The 22,393-nt window shown below is 46.9% G+C and overlaps 1 protein-coding gene across 2 annotated transcripts in view; it reads left to right on the forward strand.

The window, feature by feature from the left end:
- LOC146863690 (uncharacterized) overlaps positions 1-22,393 on the forward strand; it is a 367,891-nt gene that overhangs the window by 141,586 nt on the left and 203,912 nt on the right. Inside the window, exon 2 of one of the 2 annotated variants that reach the window (XM_085627822.1) lies at positions 1,814-1,849. The exons of the other annotated variant lie outside the window; for it this stretch is intronic. Coding sequence (XP_085483948.1) covers positions 1,814-1,849 — 36 coding nt within the window. The remainder of the gene's footprint in view (positions 1-1,813; positions 1,850-22,393) is intronic. 2 annotated transcript variants of the gene reach the window in all.

The following is a 22,393-nucleotide window of genomic DNA, read 5'->3' on the forward strand; positions in this document are numbered from 1 at the left end:
GCTTCATCCTGGACTCCTCCCTCTCGATGACCAGACAAGTCAACGCCGTCTCATCATCATGCTTCAACATCCTACGCATGCTCCGAAAGATCTTCCGATGGATCCCCACCGAAACCAGGAAGACGGTCACCCAGGCACTCGTCACCAGCCGTTTGGACTACGGCAACACCCTCTACACCGGAACCACAGCTAAACTACAGAAAAGACTCCAACGCATCCAGAACGCCTCCGCACGACTCATCCTAGACATCCCCCGACACAGCCACATCTCCGGACACCTGAAAGACCTTCACTGGCTCCCCGTCAGCAAGAGAATCACATTCCAACTCCTCACCCACGCACACAAAGCCCTCCACAACCTGGGCCCCAGGTACCTCAACAACCGCCTGACCTTCTACACTCCCACCCGCCAGCTACGATCGTCCAGCCACGCCCTCGCCGCCGTTCCACGCATTCGAAGAGCAACCATGGGAGGAAGATCGTTCTCCTACCTGGCAGCCAAGACATGGAACTCCCTCCCCATCCACCTCCGCCTCACCCAAGACCACCTCTCCTTCAGGAAGCATCTCAAGACCTGGCTGTTCGAGCAGTAGCGGACCCCCCTTCCCCTAGCGCCTTGAGACCCTCCGGGTGAGTAGCGCGCTTTACAAATATATTGATTGATTGATTGATTCCTCAGCCCACATCCTTCTATCAAATCACCTGCCGCTATCCTCCCTTCCTTCCTGGCAAGATTCTGCTTTCAAAAGTCTCTTTTCCATTCATTTGTTGAGATCGCCCTTTTATTTCCTCTCCCCAGAGCCTCTTTTTCTTTCCTCTATTGAAAGTCTCCTTTTAATTTCTTAGTTTAAAACTTTTTTTTGACTCCTCTTTTAAGGTCCTCCTTTCCATTCTTTCTCAATATTCTCCCCTTCATTCTTTTGACAGGATCCTTACTTCCAAGCCTCTGTTCATCCCCTTCGGTTCATTCCTCTGTGAAGATCTTCACGTCTTCTCCTCTTTCAGACCATTCCACTCCTTTCTTGAGATCATCCATTCCCTCTCATTCCATTCCTATGTCTAGGCCCTCCTTTACTACTCCTGTTAAAATAATCTTCCCTTATTGTTTTCTTGGTACTCTCTTATTAACCCAATAAAAATTATTAAAACAATAATAATATTAATACTAATCTTCCCTTTCTCTCTCAAGATCCTCTTTTTCATCCTTCTGTTGAGAGCCTCCTTTCTGTTCCTCTCACACACGGTTGTATGACAGAAGAACGCAGGGACATGCTTTGCATGCCTTTACAATGCATTTTTTCCCCGCATTTTTTTAGAACGCATACACTTTTACAACACATGCATTACCACGCAATATTTATACATATATTTCTATTTATTTAAAAAATGTATCTTTGGGTGGACCATCCACTCCCCTCAATTTACCTTAAATGCGTGGCAAAGGCATGCGTTGTAAATGCATATATGTGGTAAAAACATGCATGGTAAAAAATGTGCGGTAAAGGCACAGCGTGGTAAACACCTCGGGGCTTATTTACAAGGCCCTTGTGCCACTTTTGCGTCATTTTTAACATAGGAAAAGTAGCGCAAAAGTGGCGCAAGGGGCTTGTAAATCTGCCCCCTCTTTGTAAAGGCTGTTTCTCATCACACACAGGCCCTGACACAACCTGCTCTTCCTGTGAGTTATTGTGTCTGCTCTTTTGGAATTCTTGCTTCTAGCAATGTGTGTGGCGCCCAAAAAAGAGAAGAAAATATGTCTTGAGAAATGCCCTGTTATTGAGTTGTCTCACAATGCCTTTTAATATTTCAACAGGTGTACGGAAAGATTCCCCTGGAGGAAAGGCCTCAGGTGAGTGTTGCCATTGTCGGTAAAAGACCCATTGCACACGAGTTTATTCGTCACAACATGTTGCCCCTGCTAATGAAAGGCCGCTTTCAGTCCAGCAGAGGCAGCAGCAGCATTGGCCCACATTTAGGGGTGGCCGGTGAGTGGCAGATGCCCTGTCCACCCCTCTTAGATGCCCTGCCTCACTCAGGGCTGGGGGTCATCTCTGGGACTCACGGAAGAGCATCAGCCTGGAACCCCTGGGGCGGTAGGTTATGTAAAAATAACAAAAGGTGTATGTGTATTCATAATTATATTCAATGCAATTATTAACCCCCCCCCCATTGAAGAAAAAAAACCCTGTGAGAACAGATTTCAAACAAGCATTGAATAACAAGTCATAACTACCATGTAAAAGTGGGGAGAAGGGAATAGGACACCCCAGGAGAATTAGCATTGGGGACAGAGTCCTTTGAAGCATACAAAGTGCTAACAAGCATGGCTAAAACATCAAAAAAAACTCAGGGGCATATGATCAAGCACGGCGTTAAAATTATCGCCGCTTTAGCGACAGAAAACTGCTGCTAAAGCGGCGATCATCGGCTTGATAATATGCAGCAGAGAATTCCCATAGAAGCCCTTGTTGACACCAGAACATGGGCTTTTATGGGAATTCTCAAGGGCATATTATCAAGCCCATTATCGCCGCTTTGGCGGCAGTTTTCTGCTGCTAAAGCAGCGATAATGTTAACGCCGTTTCTTGATACTATGCCCCTCAGTCTCTCTCATTAACCCCATGAATAGAGTTTGCAAAACCGATCTGCTTGAACCTATTTTCATGGGAACATTAAATGATGTATTTTCTCTGCATCTTCTCAAAGCATGTTTGAATCTTCTCTCCTGTTTTGTACTCCAGGTGTATGTTGTCATGTGTTGCATACATAGTGTTGCCTTGTACCTCCTTGTACAACTCACCCTCTGCTGCAAGCAGGCCTGGAGGGCTGGTGAGACCCAGCTTTCTCAGGCATACACTCAGGCCCAGAATTACAAATATTTGATGCAACACAAGGCAGCAACCAAAGTTGCAGCGCTGCCCTGCGTAAAGGCAGAGAATAAGAATGTGTAGTGATCTCTCCCTCTGCGCTGGCGCACTTTTGGCTGCTATGCACCAAAGGACACGCCGTCCCACCATAGTGCAAGGGTGTGTGCCTTCTCTGAAGCAAAGGTTTTATATTGAAAGGGGATCCTCCAGGTCAGTGCTTAATTTGTAAAAAAAGAAGTGTCAGGGCTCAGGTCAGGAGGCCACTGCAGCTTGCCCCTGCCATGCTGCCAATTATAGTAATAACACAACTAATAGCCATCACACTCCTTCAAGTGTGACAATTAGGACTATTTCAGGCCTCCAAAGCTATGAGAAAGGCTTGGAAGGCATTTAATAGTCATTTTTAATGGAAATTGAATTAATAGTTAACTGTTGGGGTCTTCTCTAAATGAGCCAGACAGTGCCACCTTGTGGCAGCATGTCTGACAAGCTTCGTTTCTGGCAATTAAGTACCGGTGCAAAGCACCGGAAACCACCGGCTCAAATTAAGCCCTGCACCTGGTTCAAAAACCATCCCTTAAGACTTTTCCCACTTTGTATGTATAGTGCAGAACACAAGAAAAGTTAGAAAAGTAAAGAGAAATTAAAACTTTTATTATTGAGGATGCGGAAGGGTTTGCCCAAATGCCTGTTTATGAATGTTCATTGCAGGGATTTGTGTTAAAACTCATGGGTGGTTGCATCCTCGAGCCTCCTGCTGGTGATGCTGGGAACTCTCAGGCATGGACACATTTGTTTATTGACTACTTAAGCTGGTATGCTTTGAACTTCAACCCTTTCCTACATTTCTGCTATAAACTTTCTGTTTTCACAAAAGAACATATCTTCTCCTAGAAGTCTTCCTGCTGTCAATCTCTTCAGAGTTCCTCCTACCGGTCATGGAGTCAGATGGCAGGCAAAGCAAAGCCTGCTATACACTCTCTCGTCAATGTCCAATGGGCACACAGAACTGCATGCCAAGCTTCTAACCCTTGCTTGCTCCACAGCCTCCATACTTAAGAGCACACCTCAAGGGAGTTCTAAATGCCGCAGCGCACTTCATCAAGGGCCTTGCCAAGAACGGTATTCCGAGAAGATCTGTTCGCTCTTGAGTGAACAAAAATAGCTGGACTCCTCCAAGTAGTCATGGTACCATCCTGAACTAAATAATACACATAAAAGGTGCCAAGCTCATCTTTAAGATGGTCCCTGTTTGTTACAAAGAAAACATTTGGGGGCTTATTTTGATGTTGGGCGGAATTGCTTCCGGTCCGCGGTCCCGACTCACTCATTTCAATGCAACCGAACACTGTTCAGTCGCATGCTCCCTTTCCTCAATGGGAGCTCATGTTACAGCTGTAAACTGGCTGTAACACAAGCTCCCATTGAGGAAAGGGAGATGCAGTCCATCCCAGCACCCCGTGGCAGGCACCTTCAGGTGCCTGCTACAAGGTGCAAGGATCAACGTGCCCCCTCAGCCTCCAACCGGAGACCGTGCACCAAAGGGGGCCCTGCTGGGGGCCCCCAAACATGCTTTCCGACATGGTTTACATGTCGGACAGGCCAGCATGGAAACCATGTCGGGAACCAAGCATCGTAATCTCAAGGGCGGAAAGGCCCACCCTTGAGATTACTAGCTGGCTTCCGACTGCCGGACGGGCTCTCTGAGCCTGTCAGATGCGAGCCAGAATGACCAGGCGGTTTACTTTCCAACCACCTCCATCGTAATGAGGCGGCCCGAAAGTAAACCGAGCGGCCCATTATGATGCAATCCTTACGGGCCACATTGTAATCGCCCGCAAAGTGTAGAGAACGTCCTTGACAATCGTGTCGTTCTGGATTATAGACGAAGATTAACAAAAAAGGTAACTGCAAGGCACCAACCTCCACCTGACATAAGGGAGAGGGAAGTGCCATCAATGGATATACAGAACATGTTTAACTGCGCTCCAGCTGTGGCATCTAGACACATGCTGCTTGATTGCATTAAGAGCACACCATTGTCTCCTGAATGCTTGCAATCTCTGGTAAGCTCTCAGCAGTGGTGTAACAGGCTTGAAGAAATATGCCAGTTCACTCAACACTGATGTAACCCCACTGGCTTCCCTTGCCGCCCGCGGCAGCTTTAAAACTGACTGCATGACCTACAAATCCATCACAACCTGCACCCCTGCATATATGGGTGGCAGTCTCTTTGTCTGTAGTGTCTCTTGGCATGCAAACTGACAGTCAATCAGACTGGAGACGAACATTTAAAAGAAAAAACAAAGCAACATTCCTTCTTCATCTATGCACCCATGTGTGCATCTGAGCTGCAGCTCCACAGGAAGATGGACTGCGCCCTTTCCCCCTGACAAGTTTGTAACCAGGTGGAAGAAACAGTCTAGGCCAGTGGTTCTTTACCTTTTCAATTCAGTAGACCCCAATGAATTACTACTGGAAGCTGGGGATCCCCACCTCAACACTTTCTATGATTTGAACCTTCACAAGTTACACAAAAATACATAAACAAGTATACAAATTATATAATACTCATTTAATTCACAAACAAATAAAAAACTAATTGATATGAAGGGTGTAGGAAGGTGGAATCTGACTACATGGTTGCCCCCCCCCCCTTTGGATGTTGGATTGTTGGTAGCCATTGCGCACCCGCAGTAACGTCATTTGTCGCGCAATCACATCATTCGTTGCGCGATCCCGTCTTTCTTCTCGCTATCATGCACCGCGAGAGTATGAGATGATTGAGATCTCGAACACGTCATTCTCCACCGCGAGCGAGAGCGCGAGTAAGCGGGCACGTCATATCGAACACGAGTGGGCGGGACAAGTGAAAACAAGATGGCCACGCCCGTGAGAACCGCATGGGTAAGTTGTCGAGCCGCGATCACGCAGAAAATACCGTGAACGGGCGGGAAAAAAACTTCCGCGTCTTCGCGATATTGCCACGTGTTTGCGGAGATTTTTAACATTTTTGCGATAGTTTGCGAAAGTGAATTTCGCAAATTCCGCCCACCCCTAGTTACAACACTAATAATGACTCCACCTTTATGTCCAACAAGTGGGCGATGCGAGGGGTCCCGCTGTCAACCTCCTCTATTAAGGAATACCTTATCTCCCCCTCCTGCTAGCCCCCAGGTTAGTATTGCAGAGATGGTATGACAGAACTCAGGCCCTGGGGTGAAAGAATAGACCTACGAAAGGGACGCTTTTGTGGCTCCTTCATGTGTCCCGTGGGTAGGGGTTTCAATAAAGGGACATCTATGGTATATCCAGACTAGGCGAGGTGGTGGTTGGGGCTACACTATTTCAGAATTTAAGTGCAAAAATGGCCAATTTTTTCAGATATTTGTAACTTAGACATATTCTTAGGCTTTGCACTGCAGGACTTGTAGAACTGCCATCCTTTATTCCTCTGGAGGCCAACATATTGATGGAAGAAATTAAGGAACATATTATCTCTCACAATTACAGGACATTGGTTGTCATCACAGCTGACTCCATTGCATGTCTGCGTGAGGCTTAAGGGGGGATCTGCATGAGGCTTGAAAGGAGGGATCTGTGTGAGGCTTGGGGAGATCTGCGTGAGGCTGGAAAGGGAGGATCAGCGTAAGGCTTGATAGGAGGGATCTGAGTGAGGCTTGAGGGGTGTCTGCATGAGGCATGAGAGGGGATCAGCATGAGACAGGGGGGTCTGCATGAGGCTTGAGAGGGAGGATCTGCATGACGCTTGAGAAGGGGATCTGCATGAGGCTTGAGAGGGGGGATCTGTGTGAGGCTTGAGAGGGAGTTCTGCATGAGGCTGGAGAGGAGGGATCTGCATGAGGCTTGAGAGGGGGGATCTGGGTGAGGCTTGAGAGGGGGGATCTAAGTCAGGCTTGAGAGGGGAGATCTGCATTTGGCTTGGGGGTATCTGTGTTAGGCTTGAGGGGTTGTCTGCATGAGGCTTGAAAGGGAGGATCAGGGTGAGGCTTGAGAGGAGGGATCTGAGTGAGGCTTGAGGGGTGTCTGCATGAGGCATGAGAGGGAGGATCTGCATGAGGATTGAGAAGGGGATATGCATGAGGCTTGAGAGGGGGGATCTGTGTGAGGCTTGAGAGGGAGTTCTGCATGAGACTGGAGAGGAGGGATCTGCATGAGGCTTGAGAGGGGGATCTACATGAGGCTTGAGAGGGGGGATCTGGGTGAGGTTTGAGAGGGGAGATCTGCGTTTGGCTTGGGGGGATCTGTGTTAGGCTTGAGGGGTTGTCTGCATGAGGCTTGAGAGGGAGGATCAGCGTGAGGCATGAGAGGAGGGATCTGTGTGAGGCTTGAGAGGGGGATTTACGTGAGGCTTGAGAGGGAGGATCTGCATGAGGCTTGAGGGGGTGTCTGCATGAGGCATGAGAGGGGGATCTGAGTGAGGCTTGAGAGGGAGTTCTGCATGAAGCTTTAGATGGGGATCTGAGTGAGGTTTGAGAGGGACTTCTGCATATGGCTTGAGGGGAGATCAGCGAAAGGCTTGAGAGGGAGATCTGCATGAGGCATGAGAGGGGGTATCTCTGTGAGGCTTGAGAGGGAGTTCTACACGAGGCTTGAAAGAGGGATCTGCGTGTGGCTTGAGAGGGGGGCTCAGCGTAAGGCTTGAGAGGGGGGTCTGTGTGAGGCTTGAAGGGGTGTCTGCATGAGGCATGAGAGGGGATCAGTATGAGACAGGGGGGTCTGCATGAGGCTTGAGAGGGAGGATCTGCATGAGGCTTGAGAAGGGGATCTGCATGAGGCTTGAGAGGGGGATCTGTGTGAGGCTTGAGAGGGAGTTCTGCATGAGGCTTGAAAGAGGGATCTGCGTGAGGCTTGAGAGGGGGGAATCTGTGTGAGGCTTGAGGGGGTGTCTGCATGAGGCATGAGATGGGGATCTGCGTGAGGCTTGAGAGGGGGGATCAGCGTAAGGCTTGAGAGGGGGATCTGTGTGAGGCCCAAGAGGGGGATCTGCGTGAGGCTTGAGGGGGGTGTCTGCATGAGGCATGAGATGGGGATCTCTGTGAGGCTTGAGAGGGGAGATCAGCGTAAGGCTTGAGAGGGGGATCTGTGTGAGGGGGTGTCTGCATGAGGCTTGAGATGGGGATCTGCGTGAGGCCCGAGAGGGGGGATCTGCGTGAGGTTTGAGAGGGGAATCTGCATGAGGCTTGAGAGGGTTTTCTGCATGAGGCTTAATAGGGGGTTCTGTATGAGGCTTTAGAAGCGGGGATATGAGTCTATTAACAGACACAGATTGGACTTAAGCCTGAGCCTCTTCACGAAAGGCTGCTGTTCCACCCCAATTTAGGTTTATTCAGTTAAATTAATTCCATGGTATATATTATACAAGATGCAGACTGTGGAAGAGAGGTCTGGTAGACTCTCTACTCTGCCTTTGGTGCTAAACACATAATGACGTCTTGCTGCACACTGTCTGGAACTGTCGGGTGAGAGCCTCCTTTTGGGAGGATTGCTCTCCACGATGGGAGGTGTGAAGAAGGGGTGCATGCTGGGTTGGCAAATTCCCTGAGAGCCCAAAATGACTTATAATGTGGGCCTTGACAGCAACAGATATGAGATGGTTTTATTTTGCATTGAATTCCTTATCGCCAAGATAGATATAGTCAGGGCCAATAGCATTAGTGCAGTTTTGCAGCTGCTGCTTTTTTTCATAATTATGAATTAGCTGCATTCATCACATAATCCATCATCTGCTGCATAATTTGTAGATTTTAGCAAAAAAAATAGTTTCTGCTTCAAACGGATCAAGCGGTACAAAAACTGTGGCGACGCTTGTTGCTGAGCAGAGTATGGCATTTTGCAAAGTTTGAACGTCCACCTTTCAGTTGGATAGTGCTGTATTTGGGTGTTAAACTAGTACTTTTAAGGTGAAACCATTGTCCAAACAGGGTGAACGTGTACATTTGACTAAATATTGAACTGATACGATTACAAAATATGCCACATTGTGCAGTATAATTTGTATTGCCGCTGCTGCATGATTTTAGTAAATCCTGCCGCACAGTTTGGTCCCCCTCTGCTGCATAAGTCCAATGGCCCTGGATACACCTCAGGCTTGGAAAGTTCCTGGCATCCAAATCTTGGAAATGAGGAAGAAAGGATTAAACCGTTTTATGAGTCTGAAAGGCGCAGTATATTCGATAAGGGGATGGCCCAATACAGAGATATCGTACTTGAGCCATGTAATCATGAGATGTTGAACGTGGACACCCAAACCTGAGTTCCTGTCATAGCTCAACGGAAGAAACATCCTAACACATGGCATTCCTGACACATATCTGCCCATGTTTAAGGGAGTTTTTCAGGCTGTGGCCAACTTCATGGAAGGTCTTTGGAAAGTCTTACCTTTTGGAACTCTAACCATACCTTCAAACCCAATGTAGCTATTTGCACAGTCAAAAACACACATAAACTGTGGCCATCCTTGAATGGCCTTTTATGACTTTTGTGTAGGAAAGTACTCTTTTTGCATGGTTATTCCCCACTTTTTGCTTGATGCCTGATGTGATTTCCAACTCTAAGTCCACTGGGTCCCTGCTAACCTGGATCCCAGTGCCAGCTCGCTTTCCAAAATACTTTAGCACTATTGGCACAACTTCAGTTACCCCTGAGGGCCCTAGTAAATGGTACCTCTGGTACCTAGGTCATGGGTACTGAAGAGGGTCCTCTAGGGGTGCAGCACTGGCTGTGCTACGTCAGGAACCCTCACCAAGGCTATGAACTCTGCCATTGCAGGCTGTGTCTCTTGGTGCAGGAAAGTCCGAAGTGTCGGAATAACACACAGCCCTGTGTGCCATTGGATCACTGACAGAATATCGACGACAGGAATATTGAGGTACACACATATATGTGTATAGAATATCGATGTCAAGAATATCGACATCCTATCTCTAAAAAGGTAAGTACAAAAATATCAAAACCAAAATATCGTTGTTATTGTTCAAAATATTGTTTTTTTAAAATGTCTTAAAAATAATATAAAATAAATCAAATAATAAAAATAAGTAATAAAAACATAGTTAGATTTTTTTTTTACAAATAATAAATAATAAATGCAATATAAAAAAAATAAACATACATATATAAAAATTATTATATGCATATTTACTTAATAATATTGAAAAATAATTAATTTATTAAATTATAAAATGCTCGAAACGTAATAAAAATTATAAATACATATATATATAAATATACATACACCTGCAACATAAACATAGACATAATATATATATATATATGTATATATATATATAAAATAAATTAAAGTATTAAAATAATTATTTAATTTTAAAACAACATTTTACTCTACATTAACTAAAACAGTAGGGAAAGTGTTGGATAGCGGAGGGGAAAAAGTTACTATTCCCACTCCACGGAGTGCAACAGTAGGGAAAGAGTTGGATAGCGGAGGGGATAAAATGACTATTCCTACTCCAGCAAGTGCAACAGTAGGGAAAGTGTTGGATAGCGGAGGGGATAAAATTACTATTCCCACTCCAGCAAGTGCAACTATACAAAAGTGTTGGATAGCGGAGAGGAATAATTTACTATTCCCACTCCAGCAAGTGCAACAGTAGGGAAAGTGTTTGATAACGGAGGGGATACAATTACTTTCCCCACTCCAGGGTGTGCAAGAGTAGGGAAAGTGTTGGATAGCGGAGGGGATAAAATTACTATTCCCACTCCAGGGAGTGCAACAGTAGGGAAAGTGTTGGATAGCGGAGGGGAATAATTTACTATTCCCACTCCAGCAAGTGCAACAGGAGTGAAAGTGTTGGATAGCGGAGAGTAATAATTTACTATTCCCACTCCACGGAGTGAAACAGAAGGGAAAGTGTTGGATAGCGTAGGGGATAAAATTACTATTCCAGTCCAACAAGTGCAACAGTAGGGAAAGTGTTGGACAGCGGAGGGGATAACATTACTATTCCAACTCCAACAATGGCAACAGTATGGAAAGTGTTGGATAGTGGAGTAGAATAATTTACTATTCCCATTCCAGCAAAATAATAAACATTACTTAACAAATACTTAAATAATAAAAAATAATTTACCTCCCACGAAATCACCCTAGAAAGGACACCACCAATATTGTAAAACATGACACAATTAACATCATTGCTTAACTATTAATTAATTAACTAATAACACTGAAAAAGCAAATTAAAAACAATCAGTCATAAATTAATTCACACTATTAAGAATATAAAATACCAATGACTAAATATTAGATAAAAAATATATTAAATTGTAATTACTTCCCACACTACTCACCTATAATTCCACAACCAGCTCCTAAAAAATGACATAATTTACATACTATTACTAATTAATTATTAATAATTAATAACCAATTAATATTACATTATTTAACACAATTAACAATATAAAATATTAAATACACAAATATAAATTAATAAAACAATATTAATCAATTAATTATAATTAAATTACTTCCCACCATACTACCTAATAAACCCATGACCCGCTCCTAAAAAAAAGACAATTAACATATTTACCAATTATTAATTAATAATTAATATCCAATTAATAACCAATTAAAAACAAAATATTTAACACAATTAACAAAATAAAATAGTAAAAGCATACATATGAATTAATAAGATTATTAATACATTGATTATAATTATATCACTTCCCACCGTACTTCCCTATACACCCACAACCCGCACCTAAAAAAACGAACACAATTAACATATTTACTAATTAATAATTAACAATTAATAACCAATTATTAACTCATCAATGACAAATTAATTAACACAATTAACAATATAACTTATTAAATACTTAAATAATAAATAATAACATTATTAATTAATTAATTAATTATAAATAAATTACTTCCCACCCTACTCCCCTATAAACCCACAACCTGCTCCTAAAAAAATGACACAATTAAAATATTTACCAATTAATAATTAATAACCAATTAATAACTAATTAATAACACACTAATTAACACATTTAACAATATAAATTATTAAATACAAAAAAATAATTAATTACCATGAACAATTAATTAATTATAATTAAATTACTTCCCACCCTATTCCCCTATAAACCCACAACCCGCTACGGAACCAAAACGCAATATTTAATATTTATGAAATTAATAACTTCTAAAAATGATTAATAAATATAATATTATTACATTACTTCCCACCCTATTTCCCTATAAACCCACAACCCGCTACGGAACTAATATACGCAAAACTTACTTAACATAAAATTAATTACTTCTAAAAATTTCAAACATATATTACAAAAATAAACTATACTTTGAACACATATACTAAAATACAGAACACTAAAATAAACTTTGACATTATTAACAACGATATTTTGACTAACGATATTACTAACTTTGATTTTAACAAAAACAATATTTCTTACCTGCATGTCGATATTCTGGCCGACCATATTCCTGCAGGTTGATATTGTGTCACATCGATATTTAAACATTGATATTATGACTCTATACCGTGCCATTCCACCAATAACCTGCATATGATATAGGTTAGAAGAATATGTCATCTAATTACTGGGTGTGAACAATTTAGATATTGTTTTTTAACCTTACCAGGGGGACTCTGTAATAAATTGATCTTCGGGTACCTCTGTGGTATTTTTAACTTACAACCTCACCTTCTTTAAACACCTGCACTCACCATCACGGTGTTCTACATAAAAGACCTTTGCTAAAGAGCCTTCTCATGGGGCCTATGGGGTATTGCAGTGCAGACCCCACAAGGAGCAAATACCCGATGATGAAGCATGACACCTTCACAGGTGTGTGAGGGCATAACTTTCTAATAAGGAAGACCCCCTCCCTTATACTGACCATCCACCTATATATCAACACTTTGTTGAGAACAGCTATCCCCTGATATTCTATGTATCGTTTCTTGGGTGCAAGGGTACTGGACGTTTATCTGCTCCCAATCCCTCTCTATAGTGAATTTTGGTATGATATAGGTAAGCCACTCCTACATCAGGCATTTAGCCCTAAGGGCATATCAGCATGAGCAGATTTGCCCCTACAATGTCCAGTCCATTCTGTGATGGTGTAAGTGAACAGGGAAACCAGAAAGAGTACATGGGCTAGGTACTTGTCGACACAGGTTTCCTAGCTCCATGATGGCTTCATTGATTCCTGAGATGTTTGGTACCAAGCATCTTGTCTTAATAAATCCTCACTGATGTCAGTGCTGGAATTGTTGATAAATTCACACTGGAGATCCTTTAGAGGGTCCCCTGCAAACCTACCAAGTACCGGTGTGGTTCCTGACTGTTTTGCGTCAGTCTGCCAACATCAGATGTTTTTGACGTCATGGGGGGAGAGCCAGTGCTCTTCCTTCAGGACTGGATAGCCTTCCTGGACAGGAAGCTTCAAAGGCATTCCACCTTGAAATCCAACTCAGGAACTCCCAGATCGTGGGGGACGCCAAACTCCTCTTCCTGCTCCACTTTTGGTTGGAGGAAAGGCTGGAATTTTACTTAGATGAGAAGGTGGGTCCCCACTTAACCTGCACCTCATCTAGGACAGGGAAGGGGTGGAGAACCCCTCTCCTGAATTTATACCATCGTGGAATGGTAGAAAAACCTCCAATCAGTACTTGGGTTGTGTCCCCTCCCATCTGAAGGGTTTGTGAAAGGGTGTAGGCACCCTAAAGGTAGCCCACTGGCCACTACATGTCTCCCCATGTAATGCCCCTAAATTCAGGATGTAGGTGGCTCCCCAAGTCCTGAACCTCATACTTATTTGACCAAAGAAGACCAGGACAAAGAGACCCGCTGCACGAAAACAAAAGCCCTGCTGCAAAAAGACAAAGGGCCAAACCCTGCCGGCTGCAAGAAGGACTCAACAATCACTGCTGCTGTGTTGTCCTGAGACCTGCAATGACTACAAGAACCCTGGAGCACCTACAGCCTTCGAGAATCACCATGAAGCTCACTTGGAGTTAAGGTTTTACTCCCCTGCACTTCACAGACACTGATCCTATAAAGTCTGTTTTGTGGACAAGTTGCTGCCCGATGACCTTGATGCAGCAGAGAAGAAAGAAGAGGTATGACAGGTCTGGAGGGTCAGATCTGCCTCTCTACCAAGTTTGGAGTTACCGTGCATACCGGAGCCAGAGCATCCCAATACCCAGGGTACCAGACCCCCAAAGGTAAAAACCAAGAAGTAGAGTCCCCACCAGACTCCCAAAGTGAGCACCCATTGAGGGACGTCAAGGCACCCGAGACCCACTTCCTGAGTGGCCAGCTATGCCAAGATCACCTCTCCAAGTTGCCTGCTCCTGACTGCAAGGACATCTAGATCCATGACGTTCGGCTGACTTGTTTGCTTTGCACCCGGCCCGGCATCAACTAATCTGCTGTGCTCCAGTGGTCCCCTGACACTTGTGGCCTCCTCCCTCCAAGGAGACCCACCGGACTAATAGCAAGTCCACCTGTGCAGTCCATTTCAAAGTGACCTACTTTGTCTTTGCGCACCAGCTTCCAAAACTTTCAGCACTCTGCTCCCGGCAGACCCGGGATGCTCCCAAACTTCTTCTACTGGAACTTTACCTGGTCCAGACATCGACCTAAAACAAGAAGGTGAACTTTGTGAAAGCATTGCCTGATTTTCTATGTGATTTTCTATTTCTCTCCCATTGATTCCTATGGTGCGCAACTACGCACAATGGTGATACATTTTCCGAACACTTGAAAAATCATAGCCCCAAAAGTACTTACCTTAGAACTGTGTTCTTGGTCTCAACAAATACATTGAAATCGAATTTATTTTTGTAAGTTGGTCTCAGAAGTATTCTTGAATGTATGTCTCACTTATTGCCTCTGTGTGTGACAATAAATGCTGAGCACTACAATCTGATAAGCCTAATTGTTTGCCCACACTACCACAAAAAGAGCAGTAAAATTATCGGCTTTTACCTTTGTTTACCAATTGGGGATTCACTGGACTCTGGTATATGACATTACATTGCATGCTATTACAACCATTCCATTACAACGCGGTTATCACAACGCATATACCATTACACCGCATTATCATTACGACGCAAGCTTTTACCATGCATATACTTCTACAACTCATGCCTTTACAACGAATTTCATTGTAATAGCATAATTGTTAAAGGCATATGCGTGATCAAGGTTGTATTTGTATATGTAAGTATTTCACAGGTAAGGATAAACACTATATATATATATATATATATTCACTGAAAAAACCATAGGTTTCACACACGTTATAGTTAGGAATTAGCATTTAAAAAACCTTGCAAATTCACTTAAAAAACCATAGGTTTCACACATGTTATAGTTAGCTGGACATTTCACTCGTAAAAAAACATTGAAATTTCCCCGTTATAGTTAGTTCAGGTAACTATAACTCGCGCACCCACGATGCACTGCTGATGACGTCACATATTACATCACTCATGACATGCTCAGTGACATCACTGATGACATCAATGATGACATCTGAAATGACACATTGTGGATTGCGGTCACGTGTGTGTGTAAGTAACGCTATGGATGAGTGGCAGTGTGTGAGTGTCTGTATAGGTGTATGAGTACATGTGATAGTGCTGTATTAATGAGCGACTGCATATATGAGTGACTGAATGGGTTAAGGAGTGAATGAGTGGATGTGTGTGAAGACCTAGGAATCAGTGAGTGGGTATGTAGTAATTGGTATTGGTGTGTCTGGTTTCGAAAATGGTAGTCTGTATTGCAGAGTAGGTGTATGAAAGGTTATATTAGGGTGGAAGGAGGTGCTTCAGATTATCATGTGGATGATGTCATCAGTGATGTCACTGACCATGTCATGAATGATGTAATATGTGACGTCATCAGCAGTGCTTTGCTAACTAACTATAATGGTGGAATTTCTATGGTTTTGTAAGAGTGAAATGTCCCTGAAACCTATGGTTTTTTCAGTGAATTTCTAAGGTTTTTTAATTGCTATATTCTAACTATAACATACCTGAAACCTATGTTTTTTTCAGTGAATTTCAATGGTTTTTTAAATGCTCATTTTTAACTATGACATCCCTATTAAGTCCCCTTGTATCCTGAAGGTCCCTGGTGGCCAAGTAGCCCACAAGGTACATTCAGTAAGCGGCACAGATCTGCGTTTCAGAGAGGTTTTCTGAGGCCAAGCCCCTTTTTACACCACGCTGCAAACACAGCTTCTGGCACACTGCTGTTCACAGGATGAAGTCCACTTGTGTCTTGAGGTCCTCAGGACACAAGAGCACCTCATCGCCCCACCAGCAGTGAACCCGAAGCCGCGTTTGCAGAGTGGTGTAAAAAGGGGTGTGGCCTTGGAGCACCTCTCTGCAACGCACCCTGTGGCATTTACAAGAGGTACCTGGTGGACTAGTTGGCCCCCAGGGACCCTCAGGATTGAAGGGAAATTAATCCCTCAACTTAAAATGCGCCACAGGGCCCGTTTGCACTGTGGTACAGGGAGGGGGGTGGAGCCTGATGTGACAAGTGTGCAAACGCGCCCTGTGGCGCATTTTAAGTTGGGGGATTAAGTCTCCTTGAATGCTGAGGGTCCCTGAGGGCCAACTAGCCCACCAGCTACCTACAGTATGCACCACAGAGCTGCTTTGTAGTGGTGTGAAAAGGGGGTGTGGCCTTGGACCACCACTCTGCAACGCAGCTCCCTGGCGCTTACTGAAGATGATCTGCTTTGCGTAGCTCTTGATCTGCCCTTTTTGGCGCACTAGGTGTCTCTCAAAGGGCGATGCTCTCTGGGAGAGCATGCTAGGAGGGCGCTGTTGGTGCGTCATTGAGAAAACCCATTAGCTTTCCTCCACGGAAATTACCATGTTCTTCCCCAAGGTTTCGCTGCTTTCGTTAGCAGCTTTTAAGGTTATCCTGATTTGGTGGATGAATTTTGCCATTCTCGCTAGTGCCATGGTGTTGGTGATTGAAAAACACAGGGCTGATACTTTGCTGCATGACTTTATACCATTATTGATGCAGATCGGGCACAGGAGTCGCCGACGTTCGTTGTTAAAGGTGGGGCAGCAGCATAGGAGATGCAGTCAAGATTCCCTCTTATAGGGGCACAGTCTACAAGTTGTGAGTTCCCCTCTTCAGGCCCATGCAGAGATGAATTCCGCAATCCCTAGCATGGTCAGCCTCATGAATAAGATTTTGCTTCGGGCCTGTGTGGTGAGGGCCTTGCTTAGGTAAGGTTGTGCTTTACCTGCTGTGTAGGAATTATTCAACGAATCTAAGTAAGTGCTTCGGCGGAGAGATTTAAAGTCTCATTTCAAGGAGATTTCACGCACTTGTTCGGTGACTGCTCTCTTCCAGGCATTCAGGGGGATATGCGGCCGCATGATGCTTTCTTCCTCGGTCTTCAATGCTTTAATTGTGTTTCCAAGACTAGAGTGCCAGGCCGAGCCTGGCCCCTCAATGATTTGTTTCAGCTGATTCCCCAACTTAAAACACGCCACAGTGCGCATTTGCAGAGTGTTGCTAGGAGGGGGCGGGGCCTCCGGCACGATGTTGGTATTTTTGTTTAATTTTTGTTTTTTAGTAGGGGGGCTGTGTGGCCCCCCTTCTTTTTGCGTTTTTTTGGCCCTGGGGACCCCATCCCCTGAGGCGTGGCCCCATTTATTTATTTTTTATGGAGGGGGTTGCTCTATTGGCCCCGGGGACACCATCCCCCGGGGGTGGCCTTTATTGTTTTTTAAAAGATTTTGGGGAGGAGGGCCGCGTGGCTCCCCTCCCGGGCCACTTCTGGCCCCAGGGACCCCATGCCCCAGGGCCTGGCCATCCTTTTTTAAATTTATTTTTCGGAGGGGGGCCGCTTGGCCCCATCCTCAGGCCAATTATGGCCCCGGAGACCCCATCCCCCAGGGCCAGCCTGCCTTTTTTTTGGGGGGGGGGAGGGAGCCACGCGGCCCCCATCCCGGGCCACTTCTGGCCCCGGAAACCCCATCCTCTGGGGCCGGCTCTATCTGTTGGGGACAGTGGGGGACCCCAATTACCCATGTACCCGCCAGCTCCCCGCCTCCTGCGGGAGCCGGCATTGCTTTTCCACAAGGGGAGCACATGCATTACCACGCATGCGTTGTACATTGTAAAGTCATTACTACGCATTTTTTTAGAACACATGGTCATTTACCACGCATACCTTTACAACAAATTTTGTTGGAAAGGTATGTATGGTAAATGACCATGAGTTCTAAAAAAAATTGTATACGATCCACGTCGTTGCAAGGATACAGAGGCTGTTCCGTTTCCTCACAACGACATGCACCGCCCCTCAGAGACGACATGAAGTAGGAACTACGAGGTGAGAGGAACCACGAGGAGTGAGAGGTAAGGGGGATTGGGCATGGGGTGGTGGTTACTTTTCTAGGGTTTAGCGTAGTGCATTGGTGTTTGGGTAGTGTAGGGGGTCGTGCTGAGGATAGTGTTTTAGGGTTTAGGTTAGTGCAGTGGTGTTTGTGTAGTGTAGGGGGTCGTGCTGGGGTAGTGTTTTAGGGTTTAGGGTAGTGCAGTGGTGTTTGAGTAGTGGAGGGGGTCGTGCTTGGGGTAGATTTAGGGTTTATGGTAGTGCAGTGGTGTTTGTGTAGTGTAGGGGGTTGTGCTGGGAGTAGTGATTCAGGGTTTAGGCCAGCGGTATTTGTGTGGTGTAGGGGGTTGTGCTAGGGGTAGTGTTTCAGGGTTTAGGGTAGTGCAGTGGTGTTTGGGTGGTGTAGGGGTCATGCTGGGGTAGTGTTTTAGGGTTTAGGGTAGTGCAGTGGTGTTGGTGTAGTGTAGGGGGTCGTGCTGGGGTTAGTGTTTTAGGGTTTAGGGTAGTGCAGTGGTGTTTGGGTAGTGTAGGGGTCGTGATGAGGGGTGATTTAGGGTTTAGGGTAGTGCAATGGTGTTTGGGAAGTGTAGGGGGTCGTGCTGGGGGTAGATTTAGGGTTTAGGGTAGTGCGTGGTGTTTGGGTAGTGTAGGGAGTCGTGCTGGGGGAGTGTTTAGGGTTTAGGGTAGTGCAGTGGTGTGTGGGTAGTACAGTGGTGTCTGGGTAGTGTAGGGGGTACTGCTGGGGGTAGTGTTTTAGGGTTTAGGGTAGTGCAATGGTGTTTGGGTAGTGTAGGGGGTACTGCTGGGGGATAGTGTTTCAGGGTTTAGAGTAGTGCAGTGGTGTTTGGGTAGTGTAGGGAGTCATGCTGGGGGTAGTGTTTTAGGGTTTAGGGTAGTGTAGTGGTGTTTGTGTAGTGTGGGGTTAGTGTTTTAGGGTTTAGGGTTGTGCAGTGGTGTTTGTGTAGTGTAGGGGGTCGTGCTGGGGGTAGTGTTTTAGGGTTTAGGGTAGTGAAACAGTGTTTGTGTAGTGTAGGGGGTCATGTTTTAGGGTTTAGGGTAGTGCAGTGGTCTTTGGGTAGTGTAGGGGGTCATGCAGGGGGTAGTGTTTTAGGGTTTAGGGTAGTGCAGTGGTCTTTGGGTAGTGTAGTGGGTCATGGGGGTGGTGTTTTAGGGTTTAGGGTAGTGTAGCGGTCTTTGGGTAGTGTAGGGGGTCGTGTGGGGGTGGTGTTTTAGGGTTTAGGGTAGTGCAGTGGTCTCTGGGTAGTGTGGGGGTCATGCTGGGGGTGGTGTTTTAGGGTTTAGGATAGTGCATAGGTCTTTGGGTAGTGTAGGGGGTCATGCTGGGGGTGGTGTTTTAGGGTTTAGGGCAGTACAGCAATGTTTGTGTAGTGTAGGGGGTCGTGCTGGGTTGGTGTTTTAAAGGTTTAGGGCAGTGCAGTGGTGTTCGGGTAGTGTAGGGGGTCGTGCTGGGGTGGTGTTTTAGGGTTTAGGGCAGTGCAGCGGTGGTCGGGTGGTGTAGGGGGTCTTGCTGGGGTGTTTCAGGGTTTAGGGCAGTGCAGCGGTGTTCGGGCAGTGTAGGGGGTCATGCTGGGGGGTGGTGTTTCAGGGTTTAGGTCAGTGCAGCGGTGTTTGGGCAGTGTAGGGGGTCGTGCCGGGGGTGGTGTTTCAGGGTTTAGGGCAGTGCATCAGTGTTCGGGCAGTGTAGGGGATCGTGCGGGGGTGGTGTTTCAGGGTTTAGGTCAGTGCAGCGGTGTTTGGGCAGTGTAGGGGGTCGTGCCGGGGGTGGTGTTTCAGGGTTTAGGGCAGTGCATCAGTGTTCGGGCAGTGTAGGGGATCGTGCGGGGGTGGTGTTTCAGGGTTTAGGGCAGTGCATCGGTGTTCGGGCAGTGTAGGGGGTCATGCTGGGGGTGGTGTTTCAGGGTTTAGGGCAGTGCAGCGGTGTTCGGGTAGTGTAGGGGGTCATGCTGGGGGTGGTGTTTCAGGGTTTAGGGCAGTGCATCAGTGTTCGGGCAGTGTAAGGGGCTGTGCTGGGGATGGTGTTTCAGGGTTTAGGGCAGTGCAGCGGTGTTCGGGCAGTGTAGGGGGTCGTGCTGGGGGTGGTGTTTCAGGGTTTAGGGCAGTACACCGGTGTTCGGGTAGTGTAGGGGGTCGTGCTGGGGGGTGGTGTTTCAGGGTTTAGGGCAGTGCAGCGGTGTTCGGGCAGTGTAGGGGTCGTGCTGGGGGGTGGTGTTTCAGGGTTTAGGGCAGTGCAGCGGTGTTCGTGCAGTGTAGGGGGTCGTGCGGTGGATGGTGTTTCAGGGTTTAGGGCAGTGCAGAGGTGTTCGTGCAGTGTAGGGGTCGTGCGGGGGGTGGTGTTTCAGTGTTTAGGGCAGTGCAGCGGTGTTCGTGCAGTGTAGGGGGTCGTGCTGGGGATGGTGTTTCAGGGTTTAGGGCAGTGCAGCGGTGAGGGAGCAGTGGAGGGGGTCGTGCTGGGGCTGGTGTTTCAGGTTTAGGGCAGTGCAGCGGTGTTGGGGCACTGGAGGGGGTCGTGCTGGGGCTGGTGTTTCAGGGTTTAGGGCAGAGCAGTGGTGTTCGGGCAGTGTAGGGGTCGTGCTGGGGGTAGTGTTTTATGGTTTAGGGCAGAGCAGTGGTGTTCGGGCAGTGTAGGGGGTCGTGCTGGGGGTGATGTTTTATGGTTTAGGGCATAGCAGTGGTGTTCGGGCAGTGTAGGGCGTCCTGCTGGGGGTGGTGTTTCAGAGTTTAGGGCAGTGCAGTGGTGTTCGGGCAGCATAGGGGGTCATGCAGGGGGTGATGTTTCAAGGGTTTAGGACAGTGCAGTGGTGTTTGGGCAGTGTAGGGGTCATGCTGGGGGTAGTGTTTCAGGGTTTAGGGCAGAGCAGTGGTGTTCGGGCGGTGTAGGGGTCGTGCTGGGGGTAGTGTTTTATGGTTTAGGGCAGAGCAGTGGTGTTCGGGCAGTGTAGTGGGTCATGCTGGGGGTGGTGCTTTATGGTTTAGGTCAGAGCAGTGGTGTTCGGGCAGTGTAGGGGGTCGTGCTGGGGGAGGTGTTTAGGGTTTAGGGCAGTGCAGTGGTGTTCGGTCAGTGTAGGGGGTCGTGCAGGGGGTGGTGTTTCTGGGTTTAGGACAGTGCAGTGGTGTTCGGGCAGTGTAGGGGGTCTTGCTGGGGCTGGTGTTTAAGGGTTTAGGGCAGTGCAGTGGTGTTCAGGCAGTGTAGGGGGTCATGCTGGGGCTGGTGTTTCAGGGTTTAGGGCAGTGCAGTGGTGTTCAGGCAGTGTAAGGGGTCGTGCTGGCGCTGGTGTTCCAGGGTTTAGGGCAGTGCAGTGGTGTTCGGGCAGTGTAGGGGGTTGTTTTGGGGCTGGTGTTCCAGGGTTTAGGGCAGTGCAGTGGTGTTCGGGCAGTGTGGGGGGTCATGCTGGGGCTGGTGTTTCAGGGTCTAGGGCAGAGACAGTGTAGGGGGTCTTGCTGGGAGTGGTGTTTCAGGGTTTAGGGCAGTGCAGTGGTGTTCGGGCAGTGTAGGGGGTCTTGCTGGGGCTGGTGTTTCAGGGTTTAGGGCCGTGCAGTGGTTTTTGGGCAGTGTAGTGGGTCTTGCTGAGGCTGGTGTTTAAGGGTTTAGGGCAGTGCAGTGGTGTTCAGGCAGTGTAGGGGGTTGTGCTGGGGCTGGTGTTTTAGGGTTTAGGGCAGTGCAGTGGTGTTCGGGCAGTGTAGGGGGTTGTCCTGGGGCAGGTGTTCCAGGGTTTAGGGCAGTGCAGTGGTGTTCGGGCAGTGTAGGGGGTCGTTTTGGGGCTGGTGTTCCAGGGTTTAGGGCAGTGCAGTGGTGTTCGGGCAGTGTAGGGGGTCGTCCTGGGGCTGGTGTTCCAGGGTTTAGGGCAGTGCAGTGGTGTTCGGGCAGTGTAGGGGGTCGTCCTGGGGCTGGTGTTCCAGGGTTTAGGGCAGTGCAGTGGTGTTCGGGCAGTGTAGGGGGTCATTTTGGGGCTGGTGTTCCAGGGTTTAGGGCAGTGCAGTGGTGTTCGGGCAGTGTAGGGGGTCATGCTGGGGCTGGTGTTTCAGGGTTTAGGGCAGAGGCAGTGTAGGGGGTCTTGCTGGGAGTGGTGTTTCAGGGTTTAGGGCAGTGCAG

Source organism: Triturus cristatus, chromosome 2_1 (assembly GCF_964204655.1).
Source record: "Triturus cristatus chromosome 2_1, aTriCri1.1, whole genome shotgun sequence".
Lineage (NCBI taxonomy): Eukaryota > Metazoa > Chordata > Amphibia > Caudata > Salamandridae > Triturus > Triturus cristatus.